The sequence below is a fragment of the Scyliorhinus canicula genome, chromosome 17 (assembly GCF_902713615.1).
Source record: "Scyliorhinus canicula chromosome 17, sScyCan1.1, whole genome shotgun sequence".
NCBI classification, from domain to species: Eukaryota; Metazoa; Chordata; class Chondrichthyes; order Carcharhiniformes; family Scyliorhinidae; genus Scyliorhinus; species Scyliorhinus canicula.
This window is the reverse complement of record NC_052162.1, coordinates 112,869,573-112,895,749: the sequence shown is the minus strand read 5'-3', so window position 1 is coordinate 112,895,749 and position 26,177 is coordinate 112,869,573. Positions and strand designations below refer to the sequence as shown.

General features: G+C 49.0%; 2 protein-coding genes across 2 annotated transcripts in view; one reads left to right on the top strand and one right to left on the bottom strand.

Moving 5' to 3' along the window:
* Positions 1-26,177, bottom strand: part of LOC119951527 (oocyte zinc finger protein XlCOF6-like) — a 94,426-nt gene that overhangs the window by 15,371 nt on the left and 52,878 nt on the right. The window lies entirely within an intron of this gene.
* Positions 266-5,263, top strand: LOC119952223 (zinc finger protein 391-like). Its single transcript, XM_038775873.1, has 2 exons — positions 266-606; positions 3,159-5,263. Exon 2 carries the CDS (start codon positions 3,514-3,516, stop codon positions 4,105-4,107), a length of 594 nt encoding a protein of 197 aa, XP_038631801.1. The 5' UTR covers positions 266-606; positions 3,159-3,513; the 3' UTR covers positions 4,108-5,263.

The window sequence follows — 26,177 nt, the reverse complement described above, 5'->3', positions numbered from 1 at the left end:
TTCAGTTGCTGCAAGTGACCAATTGAAGGTGAGAATGAGAAAAGAAATGGAAAAGGGAGAGAAAAGAAAGTGTGTTACTCCCAGATGTTGGAGACAGGAGGAGGTTTCAGTCTGTGTAAAGCTCAATCTTAATTCCCATAAAGCCCGCGCTCTGATTGGCTGGAGGACCAGAGGCTTTCCGGTCCTCCAATTCTTCCATTGGCCGGAATCAGTGCGAAGCTGTCAATTGAAATGCGCATGTGCGGCTTTCCGGGATGAATGCGCATGTGCGGGTGTGAGGCGGGGACCGGGACAAAGCGGCGCCCTGACCATTGTGTGTCCGGGTCTTCCAGCCTTTCCCATTGGACACCAGCTCAGCGCGGCTGGAGGGAAAAGTCTCCCCCACGTGGGGTTCCGCCCCTCATTGTCTGTCAGCGGGGGGATTGACCAATGGGAAACCAGAAGGACTCTGCTCCTGCAGCCAATCAGAGCTCCCCCGTTCTCTGAGTAGGGAAATTGGACAATGAGCTTGTGCACCTTCCTCATCAGTTTCCAGCAAGATGCTGCTCCTGGCTCTGGGTGAAGATTGAGCTTTGCACGGGCCAGAACCTCCTGTCTCCAACATCTGTGAGTACAACACTTTCTTTTCTCCCCCTTTCCTTGTTTTTGTCTCATTCTGGCCTTCAATCGATGACTTGCAGGAATCATAGAATCCCTACAGTGCAGAATGAGACCATTCGGCCCATTGAGTCTGCACTGACCCTCTGAAAAAGCACTCAACCCAAGCCCGCTCCCTCACCCTATCCCAGTAACCCCTTAACCGAACCTACACATCTTTAGACACGAAGGGGAAATTTAATATGGTCAATCCACCTAACCTGCCCAGCTTTGGACTGTGGGAGGAAACCGGAGCACCCGAAGGAAGCCCACGCACACACGGGGAGGACGTGCAAACTCCACACAGACGGCCACCCAAGGCCAGAATTGAACCTGGGTCCCTGCCACTGTGAGGCAGTGGTGCTAACCATTGTGTTACCATGCCGGAGCTGAAGGGAATGGAAGTGAGTCCAATCTGTACTTTACACAAATTTTTAGTTCAGTAATATAGACATATATCTGTCTGGCAGCCTGCATGAAGATTTTCGAGTCTCTGTGTCCAGGACAGGAAGCCGTGGACATAATAATAACCTTTATTATTGTCACAAGTAGGCTTACATTAACACTGCAATAAAGTTACTGTGAAAAGCCCAAGTCGCCACACTCTGGCACCTGTTCGGCTACATAGAGGGAGAATTCAGAATGTCCAATTCATCTAATGAGCACCTCTTTTGGGACTTGGATCTGTCAATCAGCTTGAATCTGCACCTTCAGCAGAATCAGGAGAATTGGGAGGGTGAATATTAGATACAGCAGAGTGAGAATGGAGGGAGAGTGTGTGGGATGGAGATTTACACTTTTTCACTAAATGAGGCTAAAGGTACTAATGGGGCTAAAGGTAGACAAGTCTCCTGGCCCTGATGGAATGCATCCCAGAGTGCTAAAAGAGATGGCTAGGGAAATTGCAGATGCACTAGTGATAATTTACCGAAATTCACTAGACTCTGGGGTGGTCCCGGTGGATTGGAAATTAGCAAACGTGACACCACTGTTTAAAAAAGGAGGTAGGCAGAAAGCAGGAAATTATAGGCCAGTGAGTTTAACTTCGGTAATAGGGAAGATGCTGGAATCTATCATCAAGGAAGAAATTGCGAGGCATCTGGATAGAAATTGTCCCATTGGGCAGACGCAGCATGGGTTCGTAAAAGGCAGGTCGTGCCTAACTAATTTAGTGGAATTTTTTGAGGACATTACCAGTGCAGTAGATAACGGGGAGCCGATGGATGTGGTATATCTGGATTTCCAGAAAGCCTTTGACAAGGTGCCACACAAAAGGTTGCTGCATAAGATAAAGATGCATGGCATTAAGGGTAAAGTAGTAGCATGGATAGAGGATTGGTTAATTAATAGAAAGCAAAGAGTTGGGATAAATGGGTGTTTCTCTGGTTGGCAATCAGTAGCTAGTGGTGTCCCTCAGGGATCCGTGTTGGGCCCACAATTGTTCACAATTTACATTGATGATTTGGAGTTGGGGACCAAGGGCAATGTGTCCAAGTTTGCAGATGACACTAAGATGAGTGGTAAAGCGAAAAGTGCAGAGGATACTGGAAGTCTGCAGAGGGATTTGGATAGGTTAAGTGAATGGGCTCGGGTCTGGCAGATGGAATACAATGTTGACAAATGTGAGGTTATCCATTTTGGTAGGAATAACAGCAAACGGGATTATTATTTAAACGATAAAATATTAAAGCATGCCGCTGTTCAGAGAGACTTGGGTGTGCTAGTGCATGAGTCACAGAAGGTTGGTTTACAAGTGCAACAGGTGATTAAGAAGGCAAATGGAATTTTGTCCTTCATTGCTAGAGGGATGGAGTTTAAGACTAGGGAGGTTATGTTGCAATTGTATAAGGTGTTAGTGCGGCCACACCTGGAGTATTGTGTTCAGTTTTGGTCTCCTTACTTGAGAAAGGACGTACTGGCGCTGGAGGGTGTGCAGAGGAGATTCACTAGGTTAATCCCAGAGCTGAAGGGGTTGGATTATGAGGAGAGGTTGAGTAGACTGGGACTGTACTCGTTGGAATTTAGAAGGATGAGGGGGTATCTTATAGAAACATTTAAAATTATGAAGGGAATAGATAGGATAGATGCGGGCAGGTTGTTTCCACTGGCGGGTGACAGCAGAACTAGGGGGCATAGCCTCAAAATAAGGGGAAGTAGATTTAGAACTGAGTTTAGGAGGAACTTCTTCACCCAAAGGGTTGTGAATCTATGGAATTCCTTGCCCAGTGAAGCAGTTGAGGCTCCTTCATTACATGTTTTTAAGGTAAAGATAGATAGTTTTTTGAAGAATAAAGGGATTAAGGGTTATGGTGTTCGGGCCGGAAAGTGGAGCTGAGTCCACAAAAGATCAGCCATGATCTCATTGAATGGCGGAGCAGGCTCGAGGGGCCAGATGGCCTACTCCTGCTCCTATTTCTTATGTTCTTATGTTCTTATGAGAGAGGAAAGAGTGTTCCATAAAAACTAGAACTGAATTTCTCTCCTGTACTGGCAGTAATGACTTTTATAAACTCCTTCCGCAGGTTACTGGAAGGGGAGGGTTTACAGACAGAAATCTCAAACCAAACGCCACGTTGAGATCTGATGGTCACTCAGTTCATCGTGACCTGAATATCATCAGCCTTTGAATCTCGAAGGAGATATGTTTGTCTGCTCCATCTGCTTCAAAAGATTTTAAACATCAGTGTGACTGCAAAAGCACCAAAACACACACATTAGCGTGTTCCATTGTATGAACTGTGGAAAGAGCTTTAAAAAGTTACACAGTCTGAAAAGAACATTGCACCATTCACAGTGGGGAGAGATCGGACACGTGTTCTGTGTGTGTGCACAAGCTTCAAGTTGTCATTGACCTGGAGAGACATAAGGACACCCATCATGGAGAAACCGTGGAAATGTGGGGAATGTGGGAGGGGATTTATTTGCCCTTCCCAGCTGGAAATCCATCGACGCCGCCATACCGGGGAGAAGCCATTCACCTGCTCTGACTGTGGGCAGGCATTCACTGAATCATCTACCCTGTCGAGACACCTGCGAGTTCACACTGGGGAGAGGCCGTTCACCTGCTCCGATTGTGGGAAGAGATTCGCTGATTCATCCACCCTGCTGAAACACGGCCGAGTTCACACTGGGGAGAGGCCGTTCCTCTGCTCCGTGTGTGACAAGGGATTCAATCAGTTATCCGCCCTGCAGAAACACCAGCGAGTTCACACCGGGGAGAGACCATTCACCTGCTCTCAGTGTGAGAAGAAATTTGCTGATTCCTCCAACCTGCTGAAGCACCAGCAAGTTCACACTGGGGAGAGGCCGTTCACCTGCTCTGTGTGTGGGAAGGGATTCAGTCGCTCATCAAACCTGCTGACGCACCAGCGCGTTCACACCGGGGAGAGACCGTTCACCTGCTCCGACTGTGGGAAGGGATTCACTCAGTTAGGCCACCTCAGGACACACCAGCGAGTTCACAAACAATAGGCTGATTTATCGAGGACAGGTTTGTAAGAAATCCCCACTGCAAATTCAATCAAGTTTTGCAACAATCAGCCATCCAGTCAGAATGAACACTTCAAATGGTAAATTCAAAAGATTCATTAACTGTTAAGAGGTAGAAAGGCAACAAGTTAAACAGATTTTTTTTTAAAGTTTCAATTAAAAGTTTGACACCAGAAAGACGGGAAGGGTGTATCTATGTCAGCTGGATGGTATAAAGTCTTTTACAAAATGCTGTTCAAATTGCTGAGCTGACGGGCTGGTCACATGCTGGTTTTCTGGAAGTTTCTGAGCAGTTTCAAAGTGAACAAAGGCTAAAGGCTCAAACGCCCTGGAATGTGACACACCTCGCATCACATGAACATTCCAGCCGAGCTAACGCACTGTCCCAGCAGACGGTCTGTCTGCCCAGCCAGTTACCCACAATGCATCTGGTTGCACGTCCTAATCTCCAATAATGTTGCCAATGGCCTCAGCATTAACTGTTCCAACAGAAGGGTTTCAACCAGGGGCCCCCATTTAGTCTACCTGCAGCCAGTGTCGCCAAGAACAAAAAGGAACCCGGATAACAACTGAAACACCAAGTTTCCAGCCCTGGGAAAATACATCCTTTGTCCAACATCTCGGAGGAATGATGTGAGACGTGTCACATGACCTTCCTCCAAGCTGCTCGCACTTCTAACATTGTCCTGTGGAACTGAACTCCGGCAGTAGCTGCTGGATCTCTGAAGGAAACAGTAGCTCCAGGCAAACAGCCTGCACTCTCCACCACCTTACCATCAAGCCCATGGCAGCAGTAAGAACTCTGACCCTCATCAAAACCTGCAAAGTGCTGAAACATTGGAACTTGTTCTTCCCAGACTGATTCACTCTCCGTGTCTTCCCCCATCGTGGAAGTCTCACTGCTGGAAAGACGGATCTCCCGCAGCAGTAAACCTCCCTCTGAAGGAACGTTCCATTAGACTTTGGACTCTGGACACATGGAAAACCATAACTTGTATTTTATTGTGGTCATTCCCGGAACCCTCTTCCTTTTTCCTTGTCCCCCGTTTATTGTGCGAGTGCAAAAAGGAGCGGACATTGTGAAACCCCTCTCGCCCCCGTGTGTGTAAAAATACACCAGCCTCTTTATTTCATCTCACATTCAGTTTGGTGTGCAGGTTATTCACAGAGAATTGAAACACCCCAAATTTAAGGGTTGGGGAAATACACCACCATTTATAAAGGAGGAAATCCGAATAAAATAAAATCCACAGCAATATGGTTGACTCTCAAATGCCCTCTGAAATGGAGGGCAGTTAGGGCTGGGCAATAAATGCTCGACTCCCACATCCTGTAAATGAATAAGAGACCAAACTTAGAAGCAACAGCAAGGGAGTCAGGAAGGCACAGAGGTTATAGACCAGTTAAGTCACCAGGGAGTTTGTCAAGATTGGATGGTATTTATTTCAATGCAAGGAGTCTGATGAACAAGGCAGATGAGTTGAGGGCACGGATTAAAACATGGGGAATGATGTCATTGCTGTCACTGAGACATAGTTGAGAGGGGGGGCAGGATTGGCAGCTCAATACTCCAGGATACAGGATCTTCAGGCAAGACAGCGAAGGAGGTAAAAGAGGAGGGGGTGTCACAATTTTGATCAGGGTATCAATTGCAGCAGTTAGCAGGGATGACATCTTAGAGGGCCCTTCAAACAAAGCCGTATGGGTAGAATTTAAAAAGCAAAAAGTAGCAATCACATTGCTGGGAGTGTTCTATAGGCCCCCTAACAGTCTGAGAGAAATAGAAGTGCAGATATATAGGCAAACTTCAGAGAAGTAATAGGGCAGTGATGGGGAATTTCAACTCTCCCAACATTAACTCGGGCAGTCACCATGTGAAAGGTTTAGAGGAAATGGAATCCTTAAGATGCATCCATGAGAATATTTTAAACAGTAGGTAGAAAGCCCTCCGAGAGGGGACGGTCCTGGACTTCATAGTCTTTTTTTTAAATAATTTTTATTGAAATTTTTACAAAATATAAATATAACAAAGTTAACGAAACAACCGCGGTAACAACCGAAGAACAACACCCACCCAACTTCAAAAGCAACTACAAAGGAACACCCAAACAGCAAAAGGGAAAGAAATAACACCCGCCACATCCCGCAAACCCATGTACACAGTTCTCCCTCCCACCAAACCAGACCCCCCCCCCCCCCCCCCCCCCCGGGTTGCTGCTGCTGCCGGCCTATTTCCCTACTGTTCCGCCAGGAAGTCCAGGAAAGGCTGCCACTGCCTAAAAAATCCTTGTACTGATCCCCTCAGGGCCAATTTCACCTTCTCCAATTTAATGAACCCCGCCATATCATTGATCCCCTCGCATCCTTCCATTGGAGCAAGATCCTCCGCCGGGCTACTAGGGACGCAAAGGCCAGGACACCGGCCTCTTTCGCCTCCTGGCTCCACCCCAACCTCAAAAATTGCGAGTCCCCAGCCTGGCTTGACCCTGGATCCTACCACCCTCGACACCGTCCTTGCTACCCCCTTCCAGAACTCCCCCAGCGCTGGGCATGCCCAAAACATATGGGCATGGTTCGCTGGGCTCCCTGAGCACCTAGCACACCTGTCTTCGCCCCCGAAAACCCTACTCGTCCTAGACTTCAGAGTCGGTATTCATTGGTGAAAGCACAGGCGTGGGAATAGCAATCAGGAAGAAGCACTGGAATAAAATTAAATAAATTAACAGAGAGGAGGTTCTGAGTGGTCTGGCAGGCTTAAAAGTAGACAGCTCTCCATGGCAGGGGAAATGTATCCCAGGCTGCAAAATATAGCTCGCAATACTTTTCAATTCCTCTCTGGCCACAAGAGAGGTGCCGGAGGTCTGGAGGATAGCCAATATGGTACCATTATTCAAGAAGGGAGGAAGGGATAAACCAGGAAAATACAGGCCAGTCAGTCTAACCTCAGTGGTGGGAAGCCATTAGAAGCAATTCTGAGAATCAGAAGAGGCAGGGATTAATCAAGAACCGTGTTGTATCTGCTAAATCTCAGATACTTTGACAATTTTGATCAATCAAAGTTTTACCCAGGTGCTCTTAGCTGCAAGATAGACAACGGACAAACACAAGTAAAAGTTCAATAAGTTTATTAATAATAATACTATTAACCCTTAAATTACTCACTTAAAACAAGAGGATACCCTCGATTCAAATATTTGCACAGGATAGTGGTGGGAAAAATTTATTTCGGATTGTCTCCAATAAAAAATGGCGATGGTGTGAACAATTATTCTAAACAGTGAAAAAAAGTCTGTCAAGTAATAGTTTGGGCATGTCCTTCTACTTCAGTAACCATAAATGTAAATCGCTTATTGTCACAAGTAGGCCTCAATTAAGTTACTGTGAATAGCCCCTAGTCGCCACATTCCGGCGCCTGTTCGGGGAGGCCGGTACGGGAATTGAACCCGAGCTGCTGGTCTTGTTCTGCATTACAAGCCAGCTGTTTAGCCCACAGGTCCTGGCCCTGTTCTCGGCCAAATCTCCCTCGCCATCTTGCTGAATGTTTTCATTTGAGCTGTCCAAGGTCTGTTTATCTTGTCGGGTTAGGACTCTGAGCTTATTGTCCAAATCCAGGGCGTTAATGATGGATATCCTCGCCCTGTATGCAGTCGCCAGATCATTCAGGATTTCCCTCCTCTTGCGCCCCTTTGACCTGGGCGTCTCTTCCCCCTTGTGTGTCCCAGTCTTTCGGCTTAGTAGCCTCTGGGTCAAGTGGAGGTACAATTTTCTAAGTGGGGAGGGGCACCAGTCTGGTAATTGTGTGCCGGCTAAATCTACCACTAGTGGTACCAATTTGTAGTGTGCGTTGTCAAATAATATTTTCCCTGTATGTTTTAGTATCAACCCATTTTGGGGCCCTGGGGTGGTTTATCATACAATTTACAGTGCAGAAGGAGGCCATTCGGCCCATCGAGTCTGCACCGGCTCTTGGAAAGAGCACCCTACCCAAGGTCAACACCTCCACCCTATCCCCATAACCCCACCCAACACTAAGGGCAATTTTGGACACTAAGGGCAATTTATCATGGCCAATCCATCTAACCTGCACATCTTTGGACTGTGGGAGGAAACCGGAGCACCTGGAGGAAACTCACGCACACACGGGGAGGATGTGCAGACTCCGCACAGACAGTGACCCAAGCCGGAATCGAACCTGGGACCCTGGAGCTGTGAAGCCATTGTGCTATCCACAATGCTACCGTCCTCAGGGCAAGTGAGGAGGGGTGTGCGAACTGTTGGTCTCAACCCATTCTTAATTTCATAGTATATGTACTGTTCTGAATAACCTTACCAGGGCATTTCTTTCCAAATTCTAGCCCTTTATCTGGGCCATGGGCTAGACAGCTCGCTCCATTTACCCATGGTTACTCTCAACAATCACTGGTGAGGGTCTATAGGGGGCAATAATCGGAGCTCCCATTATCTTTCGTGTACACCACTCTTTGGTTGTTATACCCATTGGTGAGACTCTTATTGGGGTGTACCCATAGTATGCCATCCTCACATTTGCCTGCATCTGGTGGGGTGAACCACATATCTCCAGGGTATCTTAGCCTGATCTTCTCGTCTTCAGTTGATGTGGCATCTGTGGTTCTGTGTCTATTCTGAGATGAGGAGTCCCAGATAGCAAAGAAGTATGTAGTTCATTCTGGGGGAGGTCAAGGTAGCAAGGTATTAATTCTTAATACCTCTTTTCCTTTTCTTTACTAGAATGTCGTATGGCTCCACTCTTTTCTTAAAAAAATCAAAGAAATAAGTAAATGAATAATAAAGGCCCAATAGTGTGATCCAAAGGGTTGGTTGACAATCAGTGTTTAATGGGGTTGAGTGGGGAAGGAATTTGGAAAGCGTGCACAACAGGAATTGTATGGTATCAAGTGAATTTACACAGGATAGTGGCGGGAAAAATTTCTTTCGGATTGTCTTAAATAATAAAAAATGGCGATGGTGTGCAATACTTATTCTTAGCAGTGAAAAAAAGTCTGTCAATTAATTTTTTAAAAAAAGATATGGGTATGTGGCAGCATTGGCGTCAGCCCTGTCCTCCACAGTTGGAGTGGTATATGCGCCGTCTGCGGAAAAGAAAGGGAGAGAGAGGAGAGAAAAAAAAGAACAGTGTGGTGTTGCCTGTACATTTAGGGAAGCCAATGAAAATAGCTTATTGTCACGAGTAGGCTTCAAATGAAGTTACTGTGAAAAGCCCCTAGTCACAGTGGCGCTAGCTGCTGCATAATGGCAGACATCCTCTTCTAATCCCCCCACTATCCCCCCCTGGGTCACTATCCCCGGTTTAGGTGGTGTACGCACACTTTGTATGGTTAGTTGTGATTTTAAATCTTCTATCTCACACAGACATTAGGAGTGGTCGGTTGCGCGTGTGGTAGTCACCACTGTTTGTATATATTGCACATATGAGAAGTAATACGGTAAGGCTCCTGTACTACAGGTATGGCGGCAGATCCCTGCCTGCTGTCTCCGCCCAGTAGGTGGAGTATAAATATGTGTGCTCACTGAGCTGCAGCCAATATTAAAGCATGCCGTTGTTCAGAGAGACTTGAGTGTGCTAGTGCATGAGTCACAGAAGGTTGGTTTACAAGTGCAACAGGTGATTAAGAAGGCAAATGGAATTTTGTCCTTCATTGCTAGAGGGATGGAGTTTAAGACTAGGGAGGTTATGTTGCAATTGTATAAGGTGTTAGTGCGGCCACACCTGGAGTATTGTGTTCAGTTTTGGTCTCCTTACTTGAGAAAGGACGTACTGGCGCTGGAGGGTGTGCAGAGGAGATTCACTAGGTTAATCCCAGAGCTGAAGGGGTTGGATTATGAGGAGAGGTTGAGTAGACTGGGACTGTACTCGTTGGAATTTAGAAGGATGAGGGGGGATCTTATAGAAACATTTAAAATGATGAAGGGAATAGATAGGATAGATGCGGGCAGGTTGTTTCCACTGGCGGGTGACAGCAGAACTAGGGGGCATAGCCTCAAAATAAGGGGAAGTAGATTTAGGACTGAGTTTAGGAGGAACTTCTTCACCCAAAGGGTTGTGAATCTATGGAATTCCTTGCCCAGTGAAGCAGTTGAGGCTCCTTCATTACATGTTTTTAAGGTAAAGATAGATAGTTTTTTGAAGAATAAAGGGATTAAGGGTTATGGTGTTCGGGCCGGAAAGTGGAGCTGAGTCCACAAAAGATCAGCCATGATCTCATTGAATGGCGGAGCAGGCTCGAGGGGCCAGATGGCCGACTCCTGCTCCTAGTTCTTATGTTCTTATTTCGGCAACAGCTGCGGGAGGCTCCACATCTCTGCGTAATAAAGCCTCGATTACTCTCTACTCTCGTCTCATAATTGATAGTGCATCAGCGCACGCAGTATTTTCTTTTCCTGCTTGATGCAAAACTTATACTGCAGCCTGCAGATCGCTGCATTTATGTTTGACTTCCTCTACCTGTTGCAACATGGCCTCTCTCTCACTGACAGCGCGACAGCTCTATCGCATTGAGCCTGGAACTGGCTCATGTGTTTTTTTTTTAATTTTATTGGAATTTTTTGAAAAATATGTATCAACAAAACAATAATAATAAACACCCCCTGGCACCTGTAACAATGCATATAACAAACCCCCCCCCCCTGCCTCCCCCCCCCCCCCCCCCCAACCCCAATAAACAGCAGAATAACTTAACAATAAGCAAATTAACTTAAACACTATCCTCCTAAACCCCCCCCCCCCGGTTGCTGCTGCTGACCTAGTACCTTATCGTTGAGCCAGAAAGTCGAGGAAAGGCTGCCACCTCCTAAGGAATACCGACCCCCTCAGGGCGAACTTGACCCTCTCCAACTTAATGAATCCCGCCATGTCATTAATCCAGGTCTCCACGCTCGGAGGTCTAGCATCTTTCCACTGCAGCAAGATCCTCTGCCGGGCTACTAGGGACGCAAAGGCCAAGACATCGGCCTGTTTCGCCTCCTGCACTCCCGGCTCCACCCCAACCCCAAATATAGCGAGTCCCCACCCTGGCTTGATCCTGGATCCCACCACCCTCGACACCGTCCCTGCCACCCCCTTCCAGAACTCCTCCAGTGCCGGGCATACCCAGAACAAATGGGCATGGTTCGCTGGACTCCCCGAGCACCTGACGCACCTGTCTTCGCCCCCAAAGAACCTACTCATCCTAGATCCGGACATGTGGGCCCGGTGCAGCACCTTGAACTGGATGAGACTAAGCCTCGCACATGAAGAGGAGGAGTTCACCCTCTCCAGGGCGTCCGCCCATGGCCCCTCCTCAATCTGCTCCCCAGCTCCACCTCCCACTTAGCCTTCAGCTCCTCTACCGACGCCTCCTCCACCTCCTGCATTACATGGTAGATGTCAGACACCTTCCCATCCCCGACCCACACCCCCGAAAGCACCCTATCCCTTACCCCCCGCGGGGGCAGCAAAGGGAACCCCTCCACCTGTCGCCTAGCAAACGCCTTGACCTGAAGGTACCCGAACATATTCCCCGGGAGGAGCTCAAACTTCTCCTCCAGTTCACCCAGGCTCGCAAACCTCCCGTCAATGAACAGGTCTCCCAACTTCCTAATGCCCGCTCTCTGCCACCCCAGGAACCCGCCATCCATGTTCCCTGGGACAAACCGGTGGTTCCCCCACAGCGGGGCCTCCACCGAGCTCCCCACTTCTCCACTGCCCCCAAATTTTGAGGGTGGCCGCCACCACCGGGCTCGTGGAGGGAGCGGCAACGGAGCCGTTACCAGTGCCTTCAGGCTCGTGCCTCCGCAGGACGCTATCTCCATCCTTTTCCATGCTGCCCCCTCCCCCTCCATTGCCCACTTGCGTACCATCAAGATATTAGCCGCCCAATAGTACCCAGAGAGGTTGGGCAGCGCCAGCCCCCCTCTATCCCTGCCCCGCTCCAAAAAGTCCCTCCTTATCCTCAGAGTCCCATGCGCCCAAACAAATCCCAGAATGCTGCTGTTCACCCTCCTAAAAAAGGCCCTCGGAACGAAAATGGGGAGGCACTGAAACAAAAGCAAAAACCTCGGGAGCACCGTCATTTTAACGGACTGTACTCTACCCGCCAACGACAACGGCAGCATGCCACACCTTTTAAATTCCTCCTCCATCTGCTCCACCAACCTAGTAAAATTGAGCTTGTGCAGAGTCCCCCAGCTCCTAGCCACCTGAACCCCCAGGTACCTAAAACTCCTCACTGCCCTCTTTAGTGGGAGCCTACCAATCCCCTCCTCCTGATCTCCCGGGTGTACAACGAACAGCTCGCTCTTGCCCAGGTTCAATTTATATCCCGAGAAACTCCCGAACTCAGCAAGAATCTCCATCACCTCCGGCATTCCCCCCACCGGGTCTGCTACATACAGCAACAAGTCATCTGCATAAAGTGACACTCGGTGCTCCTCCCCACCTCGCACCAAACCCCTCCACCTCCTCGACTCCCTAAGAGCCATGGCAAGAGGCTCAATTGCCAGCGCAAAAAGCAAGGGGACAGGGGGCACCCCTGCCTCGTCCCACGGTGGAGCCTGAAGTACTCGGACCTCCTCCCATTTGTCGCTACACTCGCCATCGGGGCCTCGTACAGCAATCTCACCCATTTAATAAACCCCTCCCCGAACCCGAACCTCTCTAACACCTCCCACAAGTACCCCCACTCAACCCTATCGAAGGCCTTCTCCGCATCCAATGCCACCACAATCTCTGCCTCTCCTTCTGCTGCCGGCATCATTATCACATTTAGCAGCCTTCGCACGTTAGTGTTCAGCTGCCTCCCCTTCACAAAACCCGTCTGATCTTTATGTATCACCCCCGGCACACAGTCCTCTATTCTAGTGGCCAAGATCTTTGCCAGCAGCTTGGCGTCTACATTCAGCAGTGAAATTGGCCTGTATGATCCGCACTGCAAGGGGTCCTTATCACGCTTCAGGATCGGGGAGATTAGTGCCCGAGACATCGTCGTGGGCAGAACACCCCCCTCCCATGCCTTGTTAAAGGTCTGAACCAACAGGGGGCCCAACAGGTCCACATATTTCTTATAAAATTCAACCGGGAACCCATCCGGTCCCGGCGCCTTCCCCGACTGCATGTGGCCAATCCCACTGACCAGCTCCTCCAACTCGATCGGCGCCCCCAGTCCCTCCACCTGCTCCTCCTGCACCCTTGGAAATCGGAGCCTGTCCAAAACATTTTCCATTCCCCCTCCCACCGCCGGCGGCTCCGACCGGTACAGTTCCCTGTAGACGTCCCTAAAGACCTCATTGACCTCTGCCCCCTGCCGCACCACATTCCCAGCTCTATCCTTCACTCCACCAATCTCCCTAGCCGCGTCCCGCTTACGAAGCTGGTGCGCCAGCATCCTGCTCGCCTTCTCTCCATACTCATAGACCGCTCTCTGCGCCTTCCTCCACTGTGTCTCCGCCTTTCATGTGGTCAATAAATCAAACCTGGCCTGCAAGCTACGCCGCTCCCCCAACAATCCCTCCTCCGGGGCCTCCGCGTACCTCCTATCCACACTCAACAGCTCCTCCACCAGTCTCTCCCTCTCCCTCCTCTCCCCCCTCTCCCTATGGGCTCGACTGGAGATCAGCTCCCCCCTAATCACTGCCTTCAGAGCCTCCCACACCATCCCCACCTGGACCTCCCCAGTATCATTGACCTCGAGGTACCTCTCTATACATCCCCGAACCCTCCTACACACCTCCTCATCAGCCAACAACCCCACGTCCAGACGCCAAAGCGGGCGCTGGTCCCGCACCTCCCCCATCTCCAGATCCACCCAATGCGGAGCATGGTCCGAAATCGCAATAGCCGAATATTCGGCCTCCTCCACCCTCAGGACCAGTCCCCTGCTCAAAACAATCAATGCGGGAATAAACCCTGTGCACATGGGAGAAAAAGGAGTACTCCCGAGCCCTCGGCCTCCCGAACCTCCAGGGATCCACTCCTCCCATCTGGTCCATAAACCCCCTCAATACCTTGGCCGCCTCTAGCCTCCTGCCTGTTCTTGAAATAGAACGATCCAGTAGGGGATCCAGCACCGTATTGAAGTCCCCCCCCATGATCAAGCTCCCCACCTCCAGGCCAGGAATGCGGCCCAACATACGCCTCATGAAACCAGCATCATCCCAATTTGGGGCGTACACATTAACCAACACCACCCTCTCCCCCTGCAGCTTACCGCTCACCATCACATATCTGCAGCCGCTATCAGCCACAACCTCATATGCCTCAAACGCCACCCTCTTCCCCACCAGGATCGCCACCCCCCGGTTCTTCAAGTCGAGTCCTGAGTGGAAAACCTGCCCCACCCACCCCTTCCTCAGACGGACCTGGTCCGCCACCTTCAGGTGGGTCTCCTGGAGCATGGCCACGTCCGTCTTCAGCCCCTTCAGATGCGAAAACACCCGGGCCGGCTTAACCGGTCCATTCAGCCCCCGCACGTTCCACGTAATCAGCCGGATCCCTCCCGCCCCCCTCCCCTGTCGACTAACCATAACCCATCAACTGCTCGCCCCTGGCCATCACCCATTCGGCCCGTTTCCCACGGCGATAGAACCTCACCCGACCCCTCCGACCCACACCAACTCCTCCCTGGCCAATCCAGCAGCAACCTGGTATATCCCCCCCTCCCCAGGCTAGGACCCCTCCTAGCCGCGACTCTCCCTCCACTGTACTCCCGTGAGCCAGCTGACTTCTGCTGACCCCGGCAGCTCCCACTCTAACTCCGACCCCTCCCGATATGAGGTCCCCCCTCCTCCCCTGCATCAGCTCCTGGGCACCGCTTCAGCGCGGGAAACCCGGTCTAGTAACCCCGCCCCTCGCCACCAGCTCCACCCCCTCGTCCTGCAGCGTGGGAAACCAGAGAAAAGCCCGTGCTTTCATGCTGCTCCACCCCACCAACACAGCTCCTAAACCGTAGTCCCAACCCAACCACCAACTCCGTACAAACAAAGACACAGATCAACCACAAACCCAAGTATCCCCCTTAGAACACAGAACCATAACCCACATCATCCAAAAGCGAGAGAAAAAACAAAAACAAACAGAATAACCGCTACAGCATAAACAATGGTCCCGAAATAGAAAAACTCCCACAGTCCCCAAACTCTAGTTCGAGTCCAGCTTTTCAGCCTGCACAAAGGCCCATGCTTCCTCGGGGACTCAAAGTAGTGATGCCGGTCCTTGTAGGTGACCCACAGGCGCGCAGGCGGCAACATGCTGAACTTCACCTGCTTTCCATGGAGCACCGCCTTCGTCCGGTTAAACCCGGCTCTCCGCTTGGCCACCTCCGCACTCCAGTCCTGGTAGATACGCACTACCGAATTCTCCCACTTACTACTCCTCACCTTCTTGGCCCATCGGAGAACACACTCCCGGTCACTGAACCGATGGAACCACACCAGCACCGCCCGCGGGGGTTCATTCGCCTTAGTCCTCCTGGCCAGTACTCTATGGGCCCCCTCCAGCTCCAGGGGCAGATGGAAGGATCCTGCCCCCACCAGCGAGTTCAACATCACGGCCACATAGGCCGGCAGGTCCGACCCCTCCAACCCCTCCTCGAGGCCCAGGATCCGCAGGTTCTTCCTCCGTGACCAGAGCTCCATCTCCTCGAACCGATCTTGCCACTTTTTATGAAGTGCCTCGTGTATCTCCACCTTCCCCACGAGGGCCGAAACCTCCTCCTCGCGCTCAGAGGCCTGCTGTTGCAACTCGAGTATCGCTGCACCCTGGGTTGTCTGGGTCTCCAGCAGCTTACACGTCGTCACCTTCAGGGATTCCAACAACTCCCCTTTCAGCTCCGTGAAATAGCGCAGAAGGGCCGCCTGCTGCTCCTCAGCCCACTGCCTCCACTCCTCAGGGGCTCCACTGGCCGCCATTTTGTCCACCTTCCCCCGCTTTACCAGGGGAGCTGCTGCCGTTTTTCTCCTCGGCCCACTTCGAGTGCGAACCATAAATCCCGGGGGGTTTTGCTCCAGACCCCTTTATCCACCGGGAATCGTCGAATCAGCGCCGTTTGGGGCCCGTAAAAGAGCCCACAAGTCCTTTTAAAGCGGGAGCTGCCGAAGGTGCGGCTTAGCTCCGCATAGCCGCAACCGGAAGTCGAACTGTCTCATGTGTATCATATTAATCTGGTTCCTTTCCTCTAGTGTGCCTATCTCTGCTTCCAATTGTTGTATGTGCGTGGTAGCACTCATCAAGTCCTGCTCTAGTTGTGTTCTCTGTCCCATTTAACCCGGATGATCCCCGCTTCTCTACCGCGGAGCTGTTCTAGACAACTGGCCATCGCAATCGCCTTACTCAGCTTGGGAGCCCTTTTACCCACTGGCATGCCTCCAACAATTCTCTCCCTCGGATCCCAGATCTAGTTTTGGGGCGCCACCTCACTGCGCCCATTTGGACCATTTATGGTTCAAATATATATGAAGGACTTGCTCCCATTCGGCATGACTGGCCATAATTATTTCCTTTTTAGGGTTCGCCACGTGGGTATGGGTAAGGGATCGGTGTAGGGGTCCGGTTTTCACTAAACCCCCTCCTGCAGATTTTACCCAAACTCCCTTGACTATCCTATTTCTAACTGCACAGTTTGTCCACCTCATGTTAATGAGAACTGGATTACGGCCCGATTTACTGGTCAAATCTGTATTAGTCTTTCACTCACTTAAGACTGGCCGTTACGTGGGGCAGTTGCCCTCTTAATTCAGCCTCAGACGTAGTGTTGGAGAATACTAGGTTGAAAGTTCGACTTTGGAGCATCGTATCGCTTCTTATCGAAGGACCGTCTGAGGTGCCAAATGTTGTATCTGCGAAACCTCAGATACTTTGACCAGTATATCAATCAAAGTTTTACCCAGGCGCCCTTAGTTGCAAGATGGACAAAGGACAAACACCAGTAAAGGTTCAATAAGTTTATTAATAATAATACTATTAACTCATAAATTACCCATATAAAACAAGAGGATACCCCATATTAAAGTATATTATCCACCCACTCGTATAACTGGCTGGCAGTTAAGTGTCAGTCACCTTAATCTACTTTGATCTAAAAGCAGGTGGGGGGGGGGGGGGGAGAGTCAACTCAGGCCAATTGAAAAGAGCAACTTGTAACTGACTCCCAGTGAATTCTCCCAGTGAGCCAGAGAAGACACAGCAAAGAGTGAGTTTGGGAATTTGAAGCTAGGTGGGAATTCGATTCTGGCTGGGGAGGAGGTGCTTTTTAACCCTGGTAAGTGACTAGTAAGTAGTTTTTCTTTTCATTGTCTAATTTATTGTTTTTTTCTTTCATTTTTTGGAATTGTAGTTGTATAAGTTAACCTAAGGTTTAAGACATGGCAGGAGATCGTAAGGGGAATAGACAGGAGGTTCTGCGGACGCAATCGAGACTCCAGGATGGTATGTTGCCTCCCTGGTGCAAGGGTCAAGGATGTCTTGGAGCGGCTGCAGGACATTCTGTCGTGGTGCACATAGGCACCAACGATATAGGTAAAAAACGGGACGAGGTCCTACAATCTGAATTCAGGGAGTTAGGAGTTAAACTGAAAAGTAGGCCCTCAAAGGTATTAGAACAGTACAGCACAGAACAGGCCCTTCGGCCCTCAATGTTATGCCGAGCCATGATCACCCTACTCAAACCCACGTATACACCCTATACCCGTAACCCAACAACCTCCCCCTTAACCCTACTTTTATTAGGACACTACGGGCAATTTATCATGGCCAATCCACCTAACCCGCACATCTTTGGACTGTGGGAGGAAACCGGAGCACCCGGAGGAAACCCACGCACACAGGGGGAGGACGTGCAGACTCCACACAGACAGTGACCCAGCCGGGAATCGAACCTGGGACCCTGGAGCTGTGAAGTATTTATGCTAACCACCATGCTACCCTGCTGCCCTCAGTATTAATCTCAGGATTGCTACCAGTGCCACGAGCTAGTCAGAGTAGGAATGTCAGGATAGATAGGATGAATGCGTGGCTCGAGAGATGGTGCAAGAGGGAGGGATTCAAATTCCTGGGGCATTGGGACCGGTTCTGGGGGAGGTGGGACCAGTACAAACCGGATGATCTGCACCTGGGCAGGACTGGAGCCGATGTCCTGGGGGTGGGGGGGTTTGCAAGAGCTGTGGGGGAGGGTTTAAACTAATGTGGCAGGGGGATGGGAACCAATGCAGGAAGTTGGAAGGTAGTAAAACAGGGACACAAACAAAAGGCAGTAAGGGGGAAAGTGTAAGGCAGAGAAGACATAGTCAAAAATCAAAAAGGGCAACAGTACAAGGCACAGCGACTGAGGGGAGCTCAGTGAATCGGCCCAGTAATACTAAAAGGAATAAAATGGGAAGTAAAAACATAAATTGTAAGCAACGCAGCAAGTTGTTACATGAAGATATGGGTTCAACGCCAAGGAAAATTAGGAGAAAAGTTAAGAAGAAATATAACTTGGGAAACATTACTGATCGAGGTGTTAAGATTCAAAACAGAGGTATAAAGCCAACTTAATTGTACTTTACCTGAATGCTCATAGTATTCGGAATAAGGTAAATGAGTTGATGGCGCAAATCATCGTGAATGACTGATTTAGTGACCATTACTGAAACATGGTTAAAGGATGGTCACGACTGGGAGTTAAATATCCGAGGGTATCAAACTATTCGGAAGGACAGAGTGGGTGGTAAGGGAGGTGGTGTAGCTCTGTTATTTAAGGATGACATCCGGGCAATAGTAAGGGATGACATTGGTGCTATGGAGTATAAGGTTGAATCCATTTGGGTGGAAATCAGGAATAGTAAGGCGAGAAAGTCATTGACAGGAGTAGTCTATAGGCCACCAAATAGTAACATTATAGTGGGGCAGGCAATAAACAAAGAAATAACTGATGCATGTAGAAATGGTACAGCAGTTATCATTGGGAATTTTAATCTACACGTTGATTGTTTTTACCAGGTTGGTTAAGGCAGCCTTGAGGAGGAGTTTATAGAATGTATCCGCGATAGTTTCCTAGAACAGTATGTAATGGAACCTACGAGGGAACAAGCAGTCCTAGATCTGGTCCTGTGTAATGAGACATGATTGATTCATGATCTCATAGTTAGGGATCCTCTCGGAAGGAGCGATCACAATATGGTGGAATTTAAAATACAGATGGAGGGTGAGAAGGTAAAATCAAACACTAGTGTTTTGTGCTTAAACAAAGGAGATTACAATGGGATGAGAGAAGAACTAGCTAAGGTAGACTGGGAGCAAAGACTTTATGGTGAAACAGTTGAGGAACAGTGGAGAACCTTCCAAGCGATTTTTCACAGTGCTCAGCAAAGGTTTATACCAACAAAAAGGAAAGACGGTAGAAAGAGGGAAAATCGACAGTGGATATCTAAGGAAATAAGGGAGAGTATCAAATTGAAGGAAAAGCATACAAAGTGGCAAAGATTAGTGGGAGACTACAGGACTGGGAAATCTTTCGGGGGCAACAGAAAGCTACTAAAAAAGCTATAAAGAAGAGTAAGATAGATTATGAGAGTAAACTTGCTCAGAATATGAAAACAGACAGTAACAGTTTCTACAAATATATAAAACAAAAAAGAGTGGCTAAGGTAAATATTGGTCCTTTAGAGGATGAGAAGGGAGACTTAATAATGGGAGATGAGGAAATGGCTGAGGAACTGAACAGGTTTTTTGGGTCGGTCTTCACAGTGGAAGACACAAATAACATGCCAGTGACTGATAGAAATGAGGCTATGACAGGTGAGGACCTTGAGGTGATTGCTATCACTAAGGAGGTTGTGATGGGCAAGCTAATGGGGCTAAAGGTAGACAAGTCTCCTGGCCCTGATGGAATGCATCCCAGAGTGCTAAAAGAGATGGCTAGGGAAATTGCAAATGCACTAGTGATAATTTACCAAAATTCACTAGACTCTGGGGTGGTCCCAGTGGATTGGAAATTAGCAAACGTGACACCACTGTTTAAAAAAGGAGGTAGGCAGAAAGCGGGTAATTATAGGCCAGTGAGCTTAACTTCGGTAGTAGGGAAGATGCTGGAATCTATCATCAAGGAAGAAATAGCGAGGCATCTGGATAGAAATTGTCCCATTGGGCAGACGCAGCATGGGTTCGTTGAAAGGGCAGGTCGTGCCTAACTAATTTAGTGGAATTTTTTGAGGACATTACCAGTGCGGTAGATAACCGGGAGCCAATGGATGTGGTATATCTGGATTTCCAGAAAGCCTTTGACAAGGTGCCACACGAAAGGTTGCTGCATAAGATAAAGATGCATGGCATTAAGGGTAAAGTAGTAGCATGGATAGAGGATTGGTTAATTAATATAAAGCAAAGAGTGGGGATTAATGGGTGTTTCTCTGGTTGGCAATCAGTAGCTAGTGGTGTCCCTCAGGGATCAGTGTTGGGCCCACAATTGTTCACAATTTACATAGATGATTTGGAGTTGGGGACCAAGGGCAATGTGTCCAAGTTTGCAGATGACACTAAGATGAGTGGTAAAGCGAAAAGTGCAGAGGATACTGGAAGTCTGCAGAGGGATTTGGATAGGTTAAGTGAATGGGTTAGGGTCTGGCAGATAGAATACAATGTTGACAAATGTGAGGTTATCCATTTTGGTAGGAATAACAACAATAGGGATTATTATTTAAATGGCAAAATATTAAAACATGCTGCTATTAAAACATTAAAACAGAGACCTGGGTGTGCTGGTGCATGAGTCGCAAAACGTTAGTTTACAGGTGCAACAGGTGATTAAGAAGGCAAATGGAATTTTGTCCTTCATTGCTAGAGGGATGGAGTTTAAGACTAGGGAGGTTATGCTGCAATTGTATAAGGTGTTAGTGAGGCCACACCTGGAGTATTCTGTTCAGTTTTGGTCTCCTTACATGAGAAAGGACGTACTGGCACTGGAGGGTGTGCAGAGGAGATTCACGAGGTTAATCCCAGATCTGAAGGGGTTGGATTACAAGGAGAGATTGAGTAGACTGGGACTGTACTTGTTGGAATTTAGAAGAATGAGGGGGGATCTATTAGAAACATATAAAATTATGAAGGGAATAGATAGGATAGATGCGGGCAGGTTGTTTCCACTGGTGGGTGAAAGCAGAACTAGGGGGCATAGCCTCAAAATAAGGGGAAGTAGATTTAGGACTGAGCTTAGGAGGAACTTCTTCACCCAAAGGGTTGTGAATCTATGGAATTCCTTGCCCAGTGAAGCAGTTGAGGCTCCTTCATTAAATGTTTTTAAGGTAAAGATAGATAGTTTTTTGAAGAATAAAGGGATTAAGGGTTATGGTGTTCGGGCCGGAAAGTGGAGCTGAGTCCACAAAAGATCAGCCATGATCTCATTGAATGGCGGAGCAGGCTCGAGGGGCCAGATGACCTACTCCTGCTCCTAATTCTTTTGTTCTTAAAGGTGGTTTGGTTGAACTGCAGGCCCGATTCTCTGAGTCCCTCTGGTCTGTCATAAAGAAGGTGCATCTCGCTGGCAGCTTCCATCTTCTCTGGTCAGTCTTCCGGATGGTCAAGGTCACCTCCCTCATCGAGTCTTCGCTGCCGATATGTCTGAGCTGCGTTCCTTTATCCACATCCCTCCCTCCCCACCTTTCCAGAAAGTTCTCTGGGCAGCACGGTAGCACAAGTGGATAGCACTGTGGCTTCACAGCGCCAGGTTCCCAGGCTGGGTCACTATCTGTGCGGAGTCTGCGTGAGTTTCCTCCGGGTGCTTCGGTTTCCTCCCACAGTCCAAAGACGTGCAGGTTAGGTGGATTGGCCATGATAAATTGCCCTTAGTGACCAAAAAGGTTAGTTATTGGGTTACGGGGATAGGGTGGAAGTGAGGGCTTAAGTGGGTCGGTGCAGACTCAATGGGCCGAATGGCCTCCTTCTGCACTGTATGTTCTATATGTTCTCTGGCCAATGAGGTCTCGGGAGGGGGTCCCAACACCCAGTGGGTTTCTTGATGTCTGCCTGACAGGACACCGGGGCCCCCAGGTGTCCATCTCCATGGTGTTGCTTGCATGTAACCTGTTGCCATATCAGGTAACGGCAGGAACTTTAGTGACAGAAAGTCTGGCCCGATTTGGGCTTCTAACAATAGGCTGGTGGATGTCAATGAGGTGCGATGACCTCCTGCTGGGTCTCAGTAGAGTGTGATGATCTTTGATGGGTGATTGATGGGACAGGCCCAGACATGCGGGCAGCACGGTAGCATAGTGGTTAGCATCAATCTTCACAGCTCCAGGGTCCCAGGTTCGGTTCCCGGCTGGGTCACTGTCTGTGCGGAGTCTGCACGTCCTCCGGGTGCTCCGGTTTCCTCCCACAGTTCAAAGATGTGCGGGTTAGGTGGATTGGCCATGCTAAATTGCCCGTAGTGTCCTAAAAAGTAAGGTTAAGGGGGAGTTGTTGGGTTACGGGTATAGGGTGGATACGTGAGTTTGAGTAGGGTGATCATTGCTCGGCACAACATCGAGGGCCGAAGGGCCTGTTCTGTGCTGTACTGTTCTAAATCTAAATGTTCCTGCATCTTTATATATTGACCTTAGTCAAGTTTGGCCCTCCCAAGGTTTGACTGTGTTTGATTTTAATATGCCCAATTCTTTAATTGAGGATATCCAATTAAATCGGCCTGAAACCTAGGCCCTGATTATATTACCACAACAGTCGGCATGGACTTCCGGTGGCGGTCATGGCATAAGCGGCTGCACACAGGGTGGCTCCGACTCAGAAACAACGATTTTGGCACTTTAAAACCCCAACAATGGGTCACCTCCGAGGGGAAAAAAAAAGGGCCCAAAAATTGAAGTAGACAGAACATTCACCAGCACAAATCGCTTAAATACCCGGCCCAAAAAGTGGAGGCAACTTGAGGCGTGGCAAAGTCTGATAAAATGGCAGCAGAAGGAGAAGAGTCAACGCCTGAGGGAAATGCTTAGACAGAGCAATTAATGGCTTTTATTAAGGATGAACTCTGGCACCAAAGAAGAGATATGCAAGGGGACTGGGTCAAGGGCCATTGAGGATACAGCAGCACCTCTCCAAGTCACAATGGACCGCGTGGAAATGTCCCTTGAGGCTCAAGGAGAGAAGCTGCGAGAGGTGGAGGCAGTGCGGACTCCACGCACAACTTCCCACTACTGTCCTTGACTGGCCCTACTCTTACCCTAACCATTCTTTTATTCCTGACATCCCTATAGAAACTTTTAGGGTTATTCTTGATCCTACCTGCCAAAGACTTCTCATGTCCCCTCCTGGCTCTTCTTAGCTCTCTCTTCAGGTCCTTCCGAGCTAACTTGTAACTCTCGAGCGCCCAAAGTGAACCTTCACGTCTCATCTTTACATAAGCCTCTTTCTTCCTCTTAACAAATGATTCAACTACTTTAGTAAACCACGGTTCCCTCGCTCGATCACTTCCTCCCTGCCTGACAGGTACATACTTATCAAGGACACGCAGTAGCTGTTCCTTGAACAAGCTTCACATTTTAATTGTGCCCATCCCCTGCAGTTTCCTTCCCCATCCTATGCATCCTAAGTCTTGCCTCATCGCATCATAATTGCCTTTCCCCCAGATATGACTTTTGCCTTGCGGTATATACCTATCCCTTTCCATCACTAAAGTAAACGTAACTGAATTGTGGTCACTATCACCAAAGTGCTCACCCACCTCCAAATCTAACACCTGTCCTGGTTCATTACCCAGTACCAAATCCAATGTGGCCTCGCCTCTTGTTGGCCTATCTACATACTGTGTCAGGAAACCCTCCTGCACACATTGGAGAAAAACGGACACATCTAAAGTACTCGATCTATAGCGTTTCCAGTCAATATTTGGAAAGTTAAAGTCCCCATAACGACTACCCTGTTACTTTCATTCCTATCCAGAATCATCTTTGCAATCCTTTCCTCTTCATCTCTGGAACTTTTCGGAGGCCGATAGAAAACTCCCAACAGGGTGACCTCTCCTTTCCTGTTTCTAACCTCAGCCCATACTACCTCAGTAGACGAATCCTCATCAAACGTCCTCTCAGCCACCGTAATACTGTCCTTGACTAACAATGCCACCCCTCCTCCTCTTTTACCACCTTCCCTGCGCTTACTGAAATATCTAAACCCCAGAACCTGCAACACCATTCCTCTCCCTGCTCCAGCCATGTCTCCAAAATGGCCACAACATCAAAGTCCCAGGTACCAACCCATGCTGCAAGCTCACCCACCTTATTCCGGATGCTCCTGGCGTTGAAGTGGACACACTTTAAACCACCTTCCTGCCTGCCAGTACACTCCTGCAACTTTGAAACCTTACTCATGACCTCATTACTCTCAACCTCCTGTATACTGGAGCTACAATTCAGGTTCCCAACCCCGTGCTGAATTAGTTTAAACCCTCCCGAAGAGCGTTAGCAAATTTCCTTCCCCTCCCCCCCCCCCAGGATATTGGTACCCCTCTGGTCCAGGTGTAGACCATCCCGTTTGTAGAGGTCCCACCTACCCCAGAATGAGCCCCAATTATCCCTCCTGCACCATCCCTGTAGCCACGTGTTCAACTGCTCTCTCTCCCTATTCCTCGTCTCGCTAGCATGTGGCACGGGTAACAACCCAGAGATAACTTTGTTCTAGCTCTAAGTTTCCACCATAGCTCCCTGAATTCCTGCCTTACATCCCTATCCCCTTTCCTACCTATGTCGTTGGTACCTATGTGGACCACGACTTGGGGCTGCTCCCCCTCCCCCTTAATGACCCCGAAAACACGATCCGAGACATGGCGAACCCTTGCACCTGGGAAGCAACACACCAACCGCGAGTCTCTCTCGTTCCCACAGAATCTCCTATCTATCCCCTTAACTATGGAGTCTCCAATGACTAATGCTCTATTCCTCTCCCCCCTTCCTTTCTGAGCAACAGGGACAGACTCTGTGCCAGAGACCTGTACCCCACGGCTTACCCCTGGCAGGTCCCCCCCCCCCCCCTCACCAGTATCCAAAGCGGTATACTTGTTACTAAGGGGACCGACCACAGGGGATCCCTGCACTGACTGCTTCCCCCCGCCCCTCTCACTGTCACCCATCTATCTTCATTCTTCGGAGTAACCACATCCCTGAAGCTTCTATCTATGACCACCTCTGTCTCCTGAATGATCCGAAGTTCATCCAGCTCCTGCTCCAGTTTCCTAACACAGTTTCTGAGGAGTTGGAGATGGGTGCACTTCCCACAGGTGAAATCAGCAGGGACACTGACGGCGTCCCTCACCTCAAACATTCTGCAGGAGGAACATTGCCCTGCCTTCCCTGCCATCCCCTCTCGATAAAACAAGAAAAAGAAAGGAAGAGCTTACCCGATATTCACTCAACCCCTTAGATTAGAGGAGGTGGAAGGGTGGGGGACACTACAAGAGTAGTGTCTCGGGTTTAGCAACCGCCCAACTTATATACAGGTACTCTACACCCTCCCAGAAATCCCAACGGCTGACTTCCAGTTTCCTGCAGCTCTGAAACAAAAAGGCAAGTTCTTAAAGCAGGAAACTTACCTTCCCGACAGAACCCTGGCCTCTGCTCCAGCCGAAAAACAGCTTGCGTTTACCTCAAGACCTCGAGTGGAAAAGTGAAGATATGAAAATAGAGATAGCGAATAGTTAGATCAAAGTACAAAGTGATCCCGGAATAAAGATGGCTGTGCGGACCATCATGTTTAAGGAGAATTTTATCAGTCTTAGCCATCTGTCTACACCTCTATGTCACCCTAATTGGTTTGGTTGAGAATCAAATACATTTGATTCAATGGTTAACTGTCAATTCTCAATGTGCAACATAAGTTCTGAATGTTTCATGTTTGAATATGTGTGAATGCTATGGAATGCGATTCTGCGCTATTATCAAGACTGGTTTCTACTGGTTTTCTGCTGACTTTGCTTTATCCACATTATGAACAATGGTGCCTTTTTACCCTTCAGAAAATAGTTGATTACTATCAAGCGGGTAGTTTGACCAGAACCCTAGCAGCATTGCTTTACCAGCTT